At 34.3% G+C, this 14,790-nt stretch overlaps 2 protein-coding genes across 3 annotated transcripts; one reads left to right on the top strand and one right to left on the bottom strand.

Annotated features, from left to right (window-relative positions):
- Positions 1 to 34: 34 nt before the first annotated feature.
- Positions 35 to 1,293, top strand: LOC124184748 (succinate dehydrogenase assembly factor 4, mitochondrial-like). 2 transcript variants are annotated; one of them, XM_046574806.1, is made up of 3 exons: positions 35 to 318; positions 391 to 495; positions 564 to 1,293. In XM_046574806.1, the coding sequence occupies exons 1-3, from the start codon at positions 270 to 272 to the stop codon at positions 731 to 733; spliced, it is 324 nt and encodes a 107-aa protein (XP_046430762.1). In that variant the 5' UTR covers positions 35 to 269; the 3' UTR covers positions 734 to 1,293. The 2 variants fall into 2 exon arrangements, with proteins under 2 accessions (XP_046430762.1, XP_046430763.1); XM_046574807.1 differs by having other exon boundaries at positions 35 to 322.
- Positions 1,070 to 14,652, bottom strand: LOC124184734 (protein polybromo-1). Its single transcript, XM_046574773.1, has 27 exons — positions 14,538 to 14,652; positions 14,171 to 14,285; positions 13,493 to 13,738; positions 13,160 to 13,288; positions 12,912 to 13,091; positions 12,261 to 12,705; positions 11,971 to 12,083; positions 11,724 to 11,822; positions 11,594 to 11,656; positions 11,260 to 11,412; positions 11,022 to 11,189; positions 10,740 to 10,906; positions 10,313 to 10,607; positions 10,025 to 10,230; positions 9,536 to 9,875; positions 8,846 to 9,433; positions 8,338 to 8,495; positions 8,052 to 8,224; positions 7,680 to 7,852; positions 7,452 to 7,523; positions 5,924 to 6,112; positions 5,572 to 5,694; positions 3,811 to 4,057; positions 3,439 to 3,589; positions 3,221 to 3,270; positions 3,016 to 3,133; positions 1,070 to 2,928 (listed from the first exon to the last, which is right to left on the bottom strand). Exons 2-27 carry the CDS (start codon positions 14,273 to 14,275, stop codon positions 2,712 to 2,714), a joined length of 4,968 nt encoding a protein of 1,655 aa, XP_046430729.1. The 5' UTR covers positions 14,276 to 14,285; positions 14,538 to 14,652; the 3' UTR covers positions 1,070 to 2,711.
- Positions 14,653 to 14,790: the final 138 nt, after the last annotated feature.

The following is a 14,790-nucleotide window of genomic DNA, read 5'->3' as shown; positions in this document are numbered from 1 at the left end:
CATATACTAGATGGTTCGGTATTTTGATTAATCATAGACATCCTAAATAGTTGCTATCTCGCACGGCGTGCTTTGACGGCGAAGCATACGTGGTGCACGTTCTAGATGGGTTATACTTCTGTAATTTCTGGCGAAGATTTTGCTTCTTTCTACCTCGGTCAGTACCTCCATGGTCCGTGCTTATATCGTGAACTTGTCGTAGAAATCGTAAAGGGTACAGTATCAAATAGTGGAATAAATATCATTATTTTCTTAATCCAACCAACAACATGAGCCAATTCAAAAGATTAGCTACCCGAGTGAACAACTTTTATAATGGCAAGTATGTGTTTTTGTGTCCAAAAATACGAAGGTCTACAAAACGAACTAACCTTGTGTAATGTTAAATAGTGGGATCGACCACCAGATTGTCATCGACTGGGAAAACAGGCTCAGATGAGGAAAGCCTTAGGATGCAAGAGTTTAAGAAAAAACTCAGAGAACGCACTCCCATAGGTAAGTACTGGATTGTCAAATATTTCTAATTTCCAGTTACAAATCGATTTTTTGAATAAATTGTACAGGTAAACTGGAGGATCTAGAGGCAGGTAAACATCCATACCAAGAAAAGGAACCCTTAGAACCCCATCCTAATAATACAAACCCAACAACTGGAGAAGTCGGTGGACCTCGCGGTCCTGAACCTACTCGTTATGGAGATTGGGAACGAAAAGGACGAGTATCAGACTTTTAGCAATAAAATAATTTTTACAAAGAAATTGTAAAAATGCACAGAATAGTTACTGTACAAACCTACCTATCAAAGAAATATGAATTCCATTGCATTGTGAGAGAATAAATTAGATTCAAGCAACATTCTTATATCTTCACACGTGCATGAAAACATTTGATTGGGATTGCACACTTACTCTGAAGTGCATATATATGAAGTTGGGCACGAGTTACTTATTGTATATTTGCTCGTATCCTAGATAACTGAAACTTTGTTTTGTTTCTTTGATTGGGTCAAAGTAATTACACCTCTCTTACATTTGTGGGATTAATTTTCAAACTATTTTTGCGTTCTCTCCAATTTAATATGCTGCCTACAAGAATGAATTTCAGTAGAGCAGCTGTATGGCAACAAGTTAGAAGCATTAGCAAAAGTAAATTGGCATGTCATTATATTGATGCGGTGACCACTAAGAACATTTAATTATGAGTTATCAAAAAAATTGCGATAACTGTAATACAAAATTGTAAAATATATTTTTTTCGACTCAATGTAAATAAATGCTAATGACTAAAATTTTACTCTGTGTTTGAAGGCTGAGCATCATCAATTTTTGTAAATCATGTTGATAATAACGAATAATAATCACTTACAATTAGGCAGAATAAACATGACTGTGGGAATTTCTCCATCGGATAAAGAAAATCGAAACAGCAAGGTTGTGCCATCCGAGCGCATGCAAGCATTTCGTAAAAAGCTCAAGTTGGAGCCAATTCCAAGTACGATATGGACTAGGTTTCTATGAAATACGTAATTACATACTGATAATTTCAATAGTAATAATTCTAAAATTTGAATTTAAAAATAGTGATTTATTGTAATGGATTATTTTCGATAAATATTATCCAGCACAGATAGTAAGTCAACTGCAACAGTAAATAATTAAATGAGGATGAAGTTCATAGTTAAAACTTCCACAAACGGTGATCTTACACTAATTAATGATACAAAATTTATTGGTCGAATTGAAAAACATACGACTTCAATGTCCTTTATATTATATCACGTTGAATCTAATGTCGGTTCAAAGTTTAGTTCCTGTGTTAAAAAATTAACAACAATCATGATATAATGTTATAGATACTGTAAATAAGAATCAATTTTTAATAAAATTTTCATATAATGTAAAAAAGCTCTGTCATAACAGAAAAAAATGTCATTCTGCAGGAGTATCCCCAGGCATGAGATTCATTGACCTCATGCTTGTAAAAACAAATCCAAGCACTGGAGAGGTAATTAGTGATGCCGAGAAGGATCCAACAAAATGGGGTGATTGGCAAAACGGAGGTCGAGTATCCGATTTTTGAGATGAGGAGTTAAGATTTAGATATTATTTGTTCGAAGTATTATTTGATTGATACATATAAATGTATATCCAAAGTTCAAGTACAAATAACAATCTCAATCTTTGATATAAAAAAGTCACTGCCAATCGTAGGTTTAATTGTATCTATGTATGTACCTACATTATAGTACTTGTGACAAACGACTTATAATTCTACTGCTACTTCATATGGTGACACCTGTCAACGTTAGATGAATCAACTTCCGAATTAAATAATTCATGCCGTAAAAAGTATAGCCCCTTCTACGTTTTTCTGTTAACGTATATTCAAATTTGAAAATTGTATGTGAGTGCCAAGTCGATATTCTTTTCCTCCAGCATACAAATAAAATTGTCCAAGTTTGGTCAGCATTTATACAGTGACATAAAAAGACATAATTGTAATTGAAAAACATACCTATTGGTTGAACAATAAATTACTTACAAAATTTTTCAATGCTAAGACCTTGTGATTTGGCACTTGGCTATACTGATAATTAGCTATTATGGATATTAGTTTATTAGCATCTAGTGTTGACAGGCATGAAAATAGTCATTTGTGTTTCAGTACATAATCATTGGGCAGTATTATATGTTGATGTATTGATGTATGAACTATAACGATTTGTTAATGGCCAGTACGTCGCGCATCATCATATCTCTGAGTGTCCATAAGGCATTGACAACATTCCCGTGATTACCTACACCGTTACCTAGCCACTCTGCGGGCAACTTGGCAACATCTGGAATTTGTGTGTTTTCGGCATTGGCGTTCATTTGCTTATCCCAATTTGATATATAACGATTTTCAGTGTTCAGACCTTCGATATATCTGGAAAAACGAAATATTTGAAAACTTTCTATTGAAAACAAAGGAAAAAAAATCTCTAGCAATAATTTTATTTTAATATACATGTACCTCAAATAAGCGTCAGAATGCAACACGCGGCTTGGTCGGGGTGGTACCGTAATAAATACTGGTTCTGGCTGTTTAACAGTAGGGATAACACTTGTTTGTGTTGCAGCTGCTAAGGTTTCTGTAGTAAAGTTATAATTATATATATAATTGAGTTAAAAATACTTCATTACACATGCAATTTGAAATATAGAATAATCTTTCTTACCAGTTTCCATTGGCGGAAGTATTGTTGGACCCTTGGAAGCCATATAGTTTCTGGAACATTGAAAAACAATAACTTCAATCATGAAATATCATGTGTAGACGTAAGCAACTTTACTAAGAGTAGTTGTTTGACACGAATCGGTGATTTATCAGGAATTATACAATTTTCTACAGTCAAGTTTAGTAATACTATAAAAATAGAATTCAGATAATGCTTACTTGCTCCTTTCTGCCGGAGGAACAACTCGTCCATTGCTTTTAAGAATGTGAACTTCTTTGACGTGCCTTGCAAGTCGCTGTACACTTGGGAATGGAGGCACAGATTTTTTTGTCCTGCCACATCCACGCCACTGGCATTGAAACTCAACATCTGTAATACAAATGCAATTGCATCACCCAGAATATCATAACATTTACTATTATTACGAATTTATTACTGGAGACATTAGTTTTTACCAGGGAATTTCATTATTACAGTTTGAAAATAAAAAAATTAACAGGATTGCAAAGCAAACATTTGAATATGTTGAAATAAATATAATACTTCAAGGTGTAAGCTACTAGGATTTAAAAAAAAAATTGAAAACATACCAGCACTAGCATTTGCAAAAGATGCCTGCACATGACCATTTTGTTCAGCGATACAGTGATCAATGCAGTCAGTCATGTCTTCAAATTGCCAGTCACATCCATCCCAGCAACATTCAAAAACCTGGTCAGGCTGTTGACCGACCCCTACGATAGTGACTGGTTTGCTACCAGTTTGTCCTCCATCTTCGTTCATTTTGATTGCTCGTTCTTCCCATGCCTGCTTCTCTCCAGCAGGCAGCTTCCTCCACTATAAAGTAAAATGCCACGCTAGTCTAGTTTCCATTTTTTGTAATATATTGAGGTTTTTCCAGTGATCTTGCAGCTAAAAATTATGTATTGAGCTGACTTATTAGTCGATAGGAGTAAACCACCAGAAAAACCTACGAGGCTTCAAAGAAGATGTGTCCATACGTACCTTTCAAGTTTATTTCAGTACAATACAAGAAAATTAATCATGAATTTTTGTTCAACTGCAATTTCACTGGGAATTTGATTGCTTTATTACAATGGTGAGAATGCATCAAGATCTACTATCATCGGCATGATCATAGCGTAAATATTCTTCTTCTTTTTAAGTGAGAAACTGATAGAATTTCCCAGAACCATTAATAATTTGACAGCAATTTCCCTATATTTAATGAAATATAAACTCAATATGACGACCTTAGAGAGTGAGCACCGCATGATTCGTACAATATAAATGGCTTTAGAAGAGCCACTAGTCGCATACAGATGGAGTATAATAGTCATTGAATGGATAATGCTAAATGGCATAAGAAATATAACTTTATAGCAGTGGAAGTGAATGATCTAGAAACCATGAAATTGAGCTAAAAAAATAGATAGATGGACGTCTAGAAATTCTAAGGATACAACCATATTGCACCTAATTGAACCCTCCAGCTGTTCTTTGTATGTAACCTTTGCAAGAAAACACAAACCTGTTTAATTCAAGCCTATACATCATAATTCTTAATTTCGCAAGTAGCACATCATTTGCTGAAGTAGCTATTTGCGCATAATTAATTGTGAACTTCTTATAGAAATAAATCTCAATAACAGAGTAATTTTATAATATGTAATACACATTCGATCAAATTTAAACTTATTATCTTGAAGTTAATAAAATCGATATCTGTATTAGTACGACTATTGACCATTCAGAAGGCATTTAAATGTAATATGAATACTAAATAATGTCAAGATGATGAGGTAACTCAATGTAAAGTGAAGATACCAATTTAAAAAGATCAGAATTCCAATTGATCTGCAATTACAAGTCAACATTCGACCAGTGCATGATCAGGTCCCACATAAATGACAGATATAAATTCTAATGCTACAATTTTTTAGTCCCGTTTAAGAAATAATAGTATGCCTTCTTTAATAATACTGTAGAACCATTCGTAAAATAATCGAGTAATACTTCTCTAGAAAGTACAAAAATCCAATGCCTTATAAATGGTACAGGCATACTTTACGTTGAATAATTATCAGCATCATGCACAGCATTCAATCAGATAATCAATTTTGAGAAGTATTCCATCAGGATTAGATTTGAGTTGATACTTGGGTCTGTTTGTAATTATACATGAAATTAAAAATATTATTGTTATGTATATTCAAAGAAAATTTTTTTTATCCGGAATAAATGCAGTTACAGCCAGCTCGGTCACCATATTATAGTTAAAAGTATAAATGACATCTTCTTTAGAATCCTCTGAACAAACCAAAAACCAATAATAAAAAATAAATAAGTACCTCGTTGCCAACAATTCTGCTAATCTCCCCAAACGACGATTCGGGATTGTTTTGTGTAATCTGCGTTCGCATTTTACTCGAATACAAAATATAGCCCGTAACTAATTTCTTACCAGTGGCTTTCTAAACAGAAGAAAACACAAATTATAATGTCACCGTCTTACAAATAAACATTGCTTGGTACACCTTTTAAGGGAAACATAACTATTCGTCGATCTAAGTATATAAGAAAACAATTAAATAGTGCAAAACGAAAAAATATGCTGGCATATTTCTGTAAATGAAAATAATATGAAATTAAGAATATAATAGATAAAAAATCATTAGGCTAGTGATTCTGTACACAGTGTACCTTTTTTGCAGAAACAGGTGTCTGAACGTTTGTAAGGATCGGTTGAGCTTCAGCAGAGCCAACGGACGGCGGTCCGCCGGCATCCATGCTGTCCTCCCCAACTCCTACACCAACTCCTATTCCAACTCCTAATCCGACTCCCATGTTTAATACATCGGACTCCAGTTTCGGCAGTAATGGTGATGCTTCCTATACCATTTACGTTATATTATCTTAAATTATCTATTGCCATGAGCTATTTTTGTAACCAGAAATTTAATCCGTGTTCAATGGGTTCTAAAAGTTTTTTTTTTATCAGTTCTCTCCAAACAGATGTTTTAATTCAGGATAAGGAGTAATTAGATAAATGCAGCATTATTTGATTACCATTATTTTTGATGCACATTATGTATATCTAAATGTCAAAGTTAAAGCCATATCACTGTAATACTCGAAGGTAGACAAATTTTATCCAAAATGATGAGACTTAATGGTGGATTAATTACTCGGAAAATTTATATAACCTGTGTGAAAACAATATATAAACTGATTGCACTGCTTAAGAGAATCCATAGATTTCAATCTAAGCACACATTAACGTGGAAAATTGATAATATGCGTATTATTGTAAATACTAAGAGTTCATTTCAAAATATCAATTATAAAACTCAATCAACTTGTAATGTTAAAGACGCCTTTGAAGTACTCTATTGATATAAAAGTCTGCATTTGCAGTATCATTATTACACGGAAACACGGGAATTGACTGAATTTCGAAGTGGTTGAAAGTTCGAGACTAGACAACAACGCAAGTTACACAGTATTTCCTTAAACCCGACTTATCAACTCATGCGTATAATCTTCATCTCTTATTGAAGTAGAATATTATGTCATCAATAAGTTGTTGTTATAGCTTTCAAGGTGTCCTAGAAATCCAAGGTATGTACAGTTAGTATCTATTATTTGAATAGACAAATGTGATTTGTGAATATTAAATTTTCATTAAGAAACGTCAAATGGAAATTGTCACTAAATTTTGATAGAAAAATCTATCGTAATGTAACTTAGACCTATGCTAACAGATATGAATATTTACACAGTTGAGTAAAATTAGAGAAACAAACATTGCGAGTAATAAAAAACAAAAATGCAAATATGCCGGCATGAAAAGAGAAACATGCATAAACACAGAATAATGTATAATCATGCTATAGACATGTCAGGACACCATATTTTTTGGCATAATCCGATGCCACAGTCTACATTTCTTTGAAGAAATATTATTCTAGCGATTAAATTTAGTCAACATTTGTTTCAGTGAGATAATTTTCTTACACAGGCTCCAAATTTTCTTCATTGGAACTTCAGTTTAATTAACTAAAAATTGAAAACTTTATGGATCTGTATGGAAATCAGTGTAATAATTTAAATCTCTCGATAGCATGAGCTTATAATTTTACTCTGTGGCAGAACGAAAGAGAAACATGCACATATTTAAAAATCTTTCGTCTATTATCTACCACGCTGTATTAACTCAGTTATTAATTACCATTTCAAAATGAGCTGTGGCAGGTATAACTGCCTTGACTTGGATTTGAGCCTGAGCCACCTCACTTGGCACCTATAACACACATGTCACATGCAAAGCCATATAGATCTGAAGTTAGTTGCGGACATACAAATATTTAAAGTTCCACAGTTTCAATACTCTCATAATTACTAATGTGCATATAATTTGTAAAAATTTAATTATATGCTATTCAAAACGATTATTTACTTTAGGTGGATTAATTGGCCTCCGAAAGAAATAGATTTCGTCGTCCGTCACTACTGAACTATGATTGAATTTCTTCAATCCTTCTGGGCCAAGCTTTCTCATTAAATTTTTCACTTCATCATATGTAGATTCACATATAAAAACGTCATCTTCTGGAATTTCTGTTGGTCTACCTATTTCATGATAATAATGGAGGTCTCATTAAAAATATTCAATATTAGTGAATAATACATCAATACTAAAGTAATAATAATATTGATGACAAAAAATTCAACATTTGCCTCAAGAATGAATATTGATCAGTCATTCAACGTTACTGTTGCACCTTGGTTTTGCCACTAGATGGTACAAGCAAATTAAAGGAATACTTACTACATACATATTCCCCGTAATCAAGTACAGCACATTTGCCAACGATCGCAACTATCGGATGTGTTCCATCCACGGTAGATAGGAACAATTCTTGTTTGTAAAATAATTTTGTAGGAGCATGCGGAATTTCTGACGGCATTAAAAGCCATGGACCTTTGAAAAAACACTTTCCACTGAAAAATGTTAAATGTACTTCAGAATTCTCCAGAGACTGGCATGTTTGTTATACATATATATGTGTCCGTGATCATTAATGATATTATAGGCGCAAATATAACATACTCACTCTTTTGTCGACCATAGAGCATCGACTTGTGAGATTTGCTGTCTACCTCCATCCGTTGCCACATAAACAAAGTCACCCGTTTTGATAGGTCCCACGCAAGTATTATACTGTTCATAATATGTATTTTCTGTGTCGTCTGGATTGAACGTTATCACATTCTGTAATGTGAGTTAGATTAGATAAGGTTGTATGGATACGTGTCTAAATTGAAGCATGAAATTCGTCAAGTTGCATAAGATAAATTTATTTAGCAACAATCCTGTTGCAAAGATCAATATTTTTCAATTCATTGTAATGTTGTGTGTAAAAACTTATTCAATTTTTATAAAAAAGTTGTTGGTTGCAGATGAGTAATAATTTTCCAAGTGCAAACAAGGCATCATAAAGATAAATGAAGATAAATGACCAAAGCCACTTTGTTGATAAGAGCTCTCTCAGTAAAACTTACTACACTTAAAAATTGAATTATGTATTCTAAATTGGAATTCAGTTAATCCAAGTCTCTTACCGGTTTTTCTTTTTCAATTAGCTTCTCGCCTTCTTCGAGTTCTGCTATTTCTTCTTTATGTTTTTCAAGACGTTCTTTGTACACAGAAACGACACGTTTAGGCTCTAAAGGTCTTTCCCTAGGAACTAATTTCAGATGATCCGGATCAAAGTTCCACACCTTGATTTTTTTAAATGCTCGCGCCTTTGTGGAATACCGTGATTCGCATACGTACACATCTTTTTCAGGGAAACCTTCAGGCCGCATTCTAAAATAATCTTTTACACTCAAGACACAGCATCGTCCTGCAACTTTGGATAATGGTACTGCAAGGTGGGAATCACTTTTGAATAACTCTTTCTCTATGAATTTCCTTGAGGCAACATGGTACGTTTCACTTGGTCGATAAAATATATTTCCATACAACATTTGTTGACCCTCTGCATTAGTCCATAGACGTTCTATCCGTATAACACTCAATTCCATGCCTCGCTCTGTGGGCTCTACATACGCAAAATCACCAGCTCTGTAAACTTCCTGGTTGAAACTCATAGTTGCACCTCCATCGCCAATGCTATTACCACCAACACTGCTAGCATTACCGACATCCTAAACGTAATCGACAGTTAATATTAATTATCTTTCATTGTCTCACCTACATATCAAAAGTAGCAATTCCAAGATTTAGGACAATTGGAAAAGGGTATTCACCTTGACATCAACAGCATCGCAGCTCTCTTCTTCTTGCGGTAGCGCTAACTCCTGTTGGAGTTTGGTACGTTTCAAGTCAGCAACTTGAGCAGAGAGATCTAAAAGCGTATAGTTAAGAGCTGGTGAGTGCAAGAGATCTCCGCTGCGAGTAACGTCATCCCGTGTTCGCAGGAAAAATGCTTGGAGCTCTACACTATCCTCGAAAGGCTGAGAATCGCTACGGGATAGTCTCCGCGCTCTCTCCAAACACGAAAAGACATCTTCTTGAAATCTATCCAATCGTTTGTAAACTCCTCTATCCAACCGACGCTTTATCAAATCCAAAGACAGTCCTCTCACCCTGTTAAGAAGTACGTTATCAATTCCAAATACTGCAGCATTAAGACAACAATTCAGTTATCTTCCTAATCTTCTTCTACGTAGGTTGAATACTTTAATGAAAAAAAAAAAACTGTTAAAGGAAGAACTGTTTATTAAAGTTTTCAATACTTCTTTCCATCAACCATATCATGCTCAGGGAGTTCAGCCATTGAATCCGAATAGCATCGGCCTTCTTCATCCTGGTGGTTATATAATGCTGTGAATATAGTGGCTAATATTTCTTGGACAGCAGCTGCTACATCAGGAACACTTTCATCATCTTCACTCAGCTGTACTTTAGTTTGGAGCACTAATCGCTGTAGAATCAGTGCATCCTGTACCATAAGTAATTTAGTTAACAAAGGAAAATTGAATATGAAAAATAAGAATATAATAACAGATACAAAATGTTCAAACCTTGTAAATCTGAGAGTCCGGTTCATTATACTTGCAAGCATTGTCAAACATGAGAATGAAATCTGATACTAAGTCATCCAGATTATCATATCCATTATTTTTTAAAGATGAGGCAATCTTTTCCATGTTCATTGGTTGTTTGATAACTTCATAGTAATCAGGATACTCATTTTTATTTGGAAGTTTCATGAATATTTGGGACAACTGTCTGCCCTTAGCATCGTGATAGTCTTTTATTGTATCGTACATTGTTCGTAATTTTTGCACATGCAACGGTACAACTTTCTTTGGCCTTCTATAAAAACCCAAGAAATATTTTCAACTTTGGAAAAGGATTCCACCATACAATAAAATCATTAGGTATGATAATAAGTAGTAAATTCATTGGTGTGACCTGTTATAGTACAAAATTTCCAAAGCTACTCACCCTACATTCCTTGTCGGTGTAGATGCTGCAGATTTCACTGGTTTAACCAATTCTGGTAAGGGTCCCAGCTCTTTTACTTTATCCATCAAAACCTTTTCCAATACATTTGCATCTTCATATATAAGAGACCCTTCTTCATTATATTGGCGGCAATTATTAAACATCAACTATAAATATCGTTAATGAGCTTTCGCATGTTGTAAGTATTAAAAATTTTACTCTGAATATTTACGTGAAACGAAAGTAACTGCTAATACAAAGTGTAAATAGCGTATTGCTCACCTTGAAATCCGCAATTAATTCGTTTTCATTCTGATACTTTTCAGCCTTGATATTTGCTTCAATACCCAACATATCAATGGGCTCCTGAATAATTTGATAATAATCTGGATATAATTTTTTTGATGGTTTTTCCATAAACATAAGCATAGGCTGCCTACCATCTTCACACTGAAATTTCACCAATCATGTATTACATTAATTGTCAGAAATATGAACACGAAAAATTGGAATTACTTACAACGTATTCCATCACACACTTTACAAGAACATGCAGTCTCTTTTTTAATGGCACATTGTCCTTATATTTTCCCCGAGTCAAAACATTTGATGCACGCTTAATCAGTTTGGGTTGCTGCAAGTTATTCTCTGAATCACTGTCTGATTCTGAATCCTAGAAGAATTGGTTTAAATTATATCAGGTTAACTAGATCTATTTCATAGATGAGATAGAAATTAAAAAATAATATGAATTTGAAAACAGATTAAATCATCTTTTTCAATTTGGCCAACTATCAACTTACGACTGATTTAAATAATATGGTTTAATCATTAGAAAAAAAGTTAATTTTTACCTGATCAAATTCAAGAAGTTCCTGTACCTTCTCTTGCATAATTTTCTGTAACTTGGCGGCACACTATGAAAACATATAATTTTATTTCCTGCTTATTTCAATCAAACAGATTTCTGCAATGCAAATTTACCTTGTACAAACGAGACGTATGGACGTTATACTTTTTAGCATTTTCAAACATGATATTCATATCACCTGCAACCTCACTGACAGTGCCATATTCCCCCTTCTATGAAAGAAATCCATATATGTATGTAAGTTGAACAAACTAATATGTGTCAGCTCATTTATTGATGTTTTTGCATATCAAATCGTCAGTCGATACATGCATTGGAATTGTAAGAAATGTTCCTTTTACATGGGTTTTTGTATCTCACCTTTATTTTAGTCCGTATTTGATATAGTGATATTGGATTTTTTATTGCTTTGTAATAATCAGGATATAATCGTTTAGATGGTAATTTCCAATAGTATTCACTCATCCGGACGCCTGTAGATCCAAAATAAAATATTGTCTAATTCACCACTTTCACTCATATAAATGAATATCACATACATAAATAAGTTAATTTACTAGCAAAAGATTTTCAATCAAGAAACCTATATTCACAACTCGAGGTTAATTTTTAAAGATATTCTACCTTTATTGAAACAAAACGAAACACACCTTGACTGTTTGGGGCAGTTTTTATGGTCTGAAATAACTGCCACTGTGGATTGTCAGACTCTTCTCCGTCATTAGCTTCCTCCTCTTCGTCGTCACTTTCATCTTCATCTTCATCTGCAAGTGCAGCAGTCACTGCTACAAGGGACTGGCCAGCACTTCTTCCTCTTTTACTTCTAGTAGAAGTTGCAGTAGAAGTGAGCTTTGGTACCATACCAGTAGCGCTAGATTCCTGTTTTTTAGCTGCAGAAACGATTATCTTTTTCAACATTTTAGCATCCTTGTATATTTGAGAACCTGGTTCGTTAAACTGACAAGCATTGCGACACATGAGCATGAGATCTCTTTCCATTTCAATCAGTCCAGCATATGCTCCTTCTTGAATCCGGCGTGCAATTGTCTTCAAATCCACTGGATTCTCAATTATCTCATAATACTCAGGGTACAGCTGCAAATTAAATTTCACACTATTCAATTTCAGGTAATTTATGAAGCAGTAAAATGTGTATTTCTATTGCAATTTTCATGGCGCGTAATGAAACATCACAATTCTCATATTGCAACCACATTCGTTGACTATACAAGAAAATGAAAAATTCAAATAGACATAAAATTTGTAACAACAAAATTGGAATGTTCAGTGAAAATACAAACTTTCTTGGAAGGTTTCAATTGAAATGGAATATGTAGTGGTCTGTTATTGTCTTGTGGATTTGTTGCAGCCATGACCGCAGCGAACAAATCCTCGTATGGTTGCATAGACTCTTCATCAGGGTTGGTAGAGCTTTCAGAAGTGTCCTCAGCGTCATCCTGACGAGTTGTTACTTTCCGTGCCTGATAAAGGACATATTAATATTAAGCTTCTTGTATATATAACTCACGTGTTTTTTGCATTATCTTACCAGTCTGCCAACCTTAAGAATTATTTTCCCCTTTGGTTCAGAATCCTCATATTCTTCCATTATCCGATTTTTAGTATTCAGACATAATTCCCACAATTCCGTTGCATCTTTGTACTCTGGAGAAGTCCGCTGGACAAAATGTCAAAAGTTACCGCATTATTATATCTATATCAATAAACAGGATAAACTGTAACTATGAGCAGTTTTACCTTACGGGCAATCAAAATGTAAATTGATTGCTTAGCTCTAGGTAATAAATCAATCTTTGTTCTAATTCATTGCTTTTAACCATCAAATTCAATTACGAGTTGTTGATTTGGAAAAAATACATACCATGTAAAAAGCTTTAGCGTTATTAACCATAAGTTGAATGTCAGCTGCCAAATCATCCATATCTCGATATTCATCGGTTTTGAGCTTTTGCTGAACTTTCAACAAATCAATGGGATTTGTAACAACTTCGTAATAACCAGGTTCCTGTCTGCGTTTTGGTACGCGAATAAAAGCATCACACAACAGTGTTCCATCTTCTCTTTTTTGATTACGAAGAACATCATATAGCTGCTGGCAAAGATCACTCTGCAATGATAAATCTCTAATTGAAATTCGGCTAATCCAACCTATAATACAACGGCATCGCATATTCAAACTGGAATCCAACTTTACAAGAAGCAAGATATCAATGGAAAGTGTTGAATGAATACAGCTAAATTCGATGATATAATTACTAGAAAGGGAAGCAATATTTCTACCAAGTTGCAAGTATGTTTGTGTGAAAGTTTCACAAAGATATTTCTGTCATTTCATTTGTCTTTCGCAGATGGATCAACTTGCATTTATAAGGTCTCCGAATTTGAAATTATTTTAAGTATATCTTCAGAACCATATCTACAACAATCTGCCGACCATTGTAAGTTTTTTCCCATTCTATTATATTAGTATGAATTGAATCAATAAGTTATTGTTTATAGATTGCGTCCGTAATATCAGAAAATGACAGGGCAATGTTACCGGATCTAATTTTCGTCGTCGTTTCGTTGGTTCCGGTTGTACGTCGTCGGGATCATCCTCAGTACCACGACTCGCAACGGACGAAGTTCGACGGCGTTTATTCATCGTTGTGAGCCTGAAAATCGTAAAGAAATATTGTTTATTTTTACGCCGCATGACGCCATGTTAAATACAGTAGACCATGTACACTATGCATCTTACATTAGATGCAGGAATGTGATCCAAAGCTAGTCGAATTAATGGATTAAAAAAATAACAAAATCAAGCTGAATTTATCGCTCTACACTTACCGGATCCTGAAGTATTGATTTATAACTTAATTGCATGTGGAAGTAAATCTAAGGCAACTTTAAGTAACGTTACTTGCCTGAGTTTACAAGGTTTACAAATAGAGAGGTGACCACCATGCCTGCCGCAATATCTACTTCCTGATCAGAATCAAGATTTCCTATCCAAGCTTACATCCACGGGATAGATTTGTCGAGCTGCTAGAGACGTGAGGGGAAACCCACTGAAATATTTATAATACATTTCAGTTGTAAAACCGAGGTAGCGGCCATATTACGTTGTGTGCTACATCACGAAAGTTGCGGCCAGACTGTATGAAACTGAATAGAACG

Source organism: Neodiprion fabricii, chromosome 6, assembly GCF_021155785.1.
Source record: "Neodiprion fabricii isolate iyNeoFabr1 chromosome 6, iyNeoFabr1.1, whole genome shotgun sequence".
Taxonomy (NCBI): Eukaryota; Metazoa; Arthropoda; class Insecta; order Hymenoptera; family Diprionidae; genus Neodiprion; species Neodiprion fabricii.
Note: the sequence above shows the minus strand (reverse complement) of the source record. Positions and strands in the feature narration are given on the sequence as shown.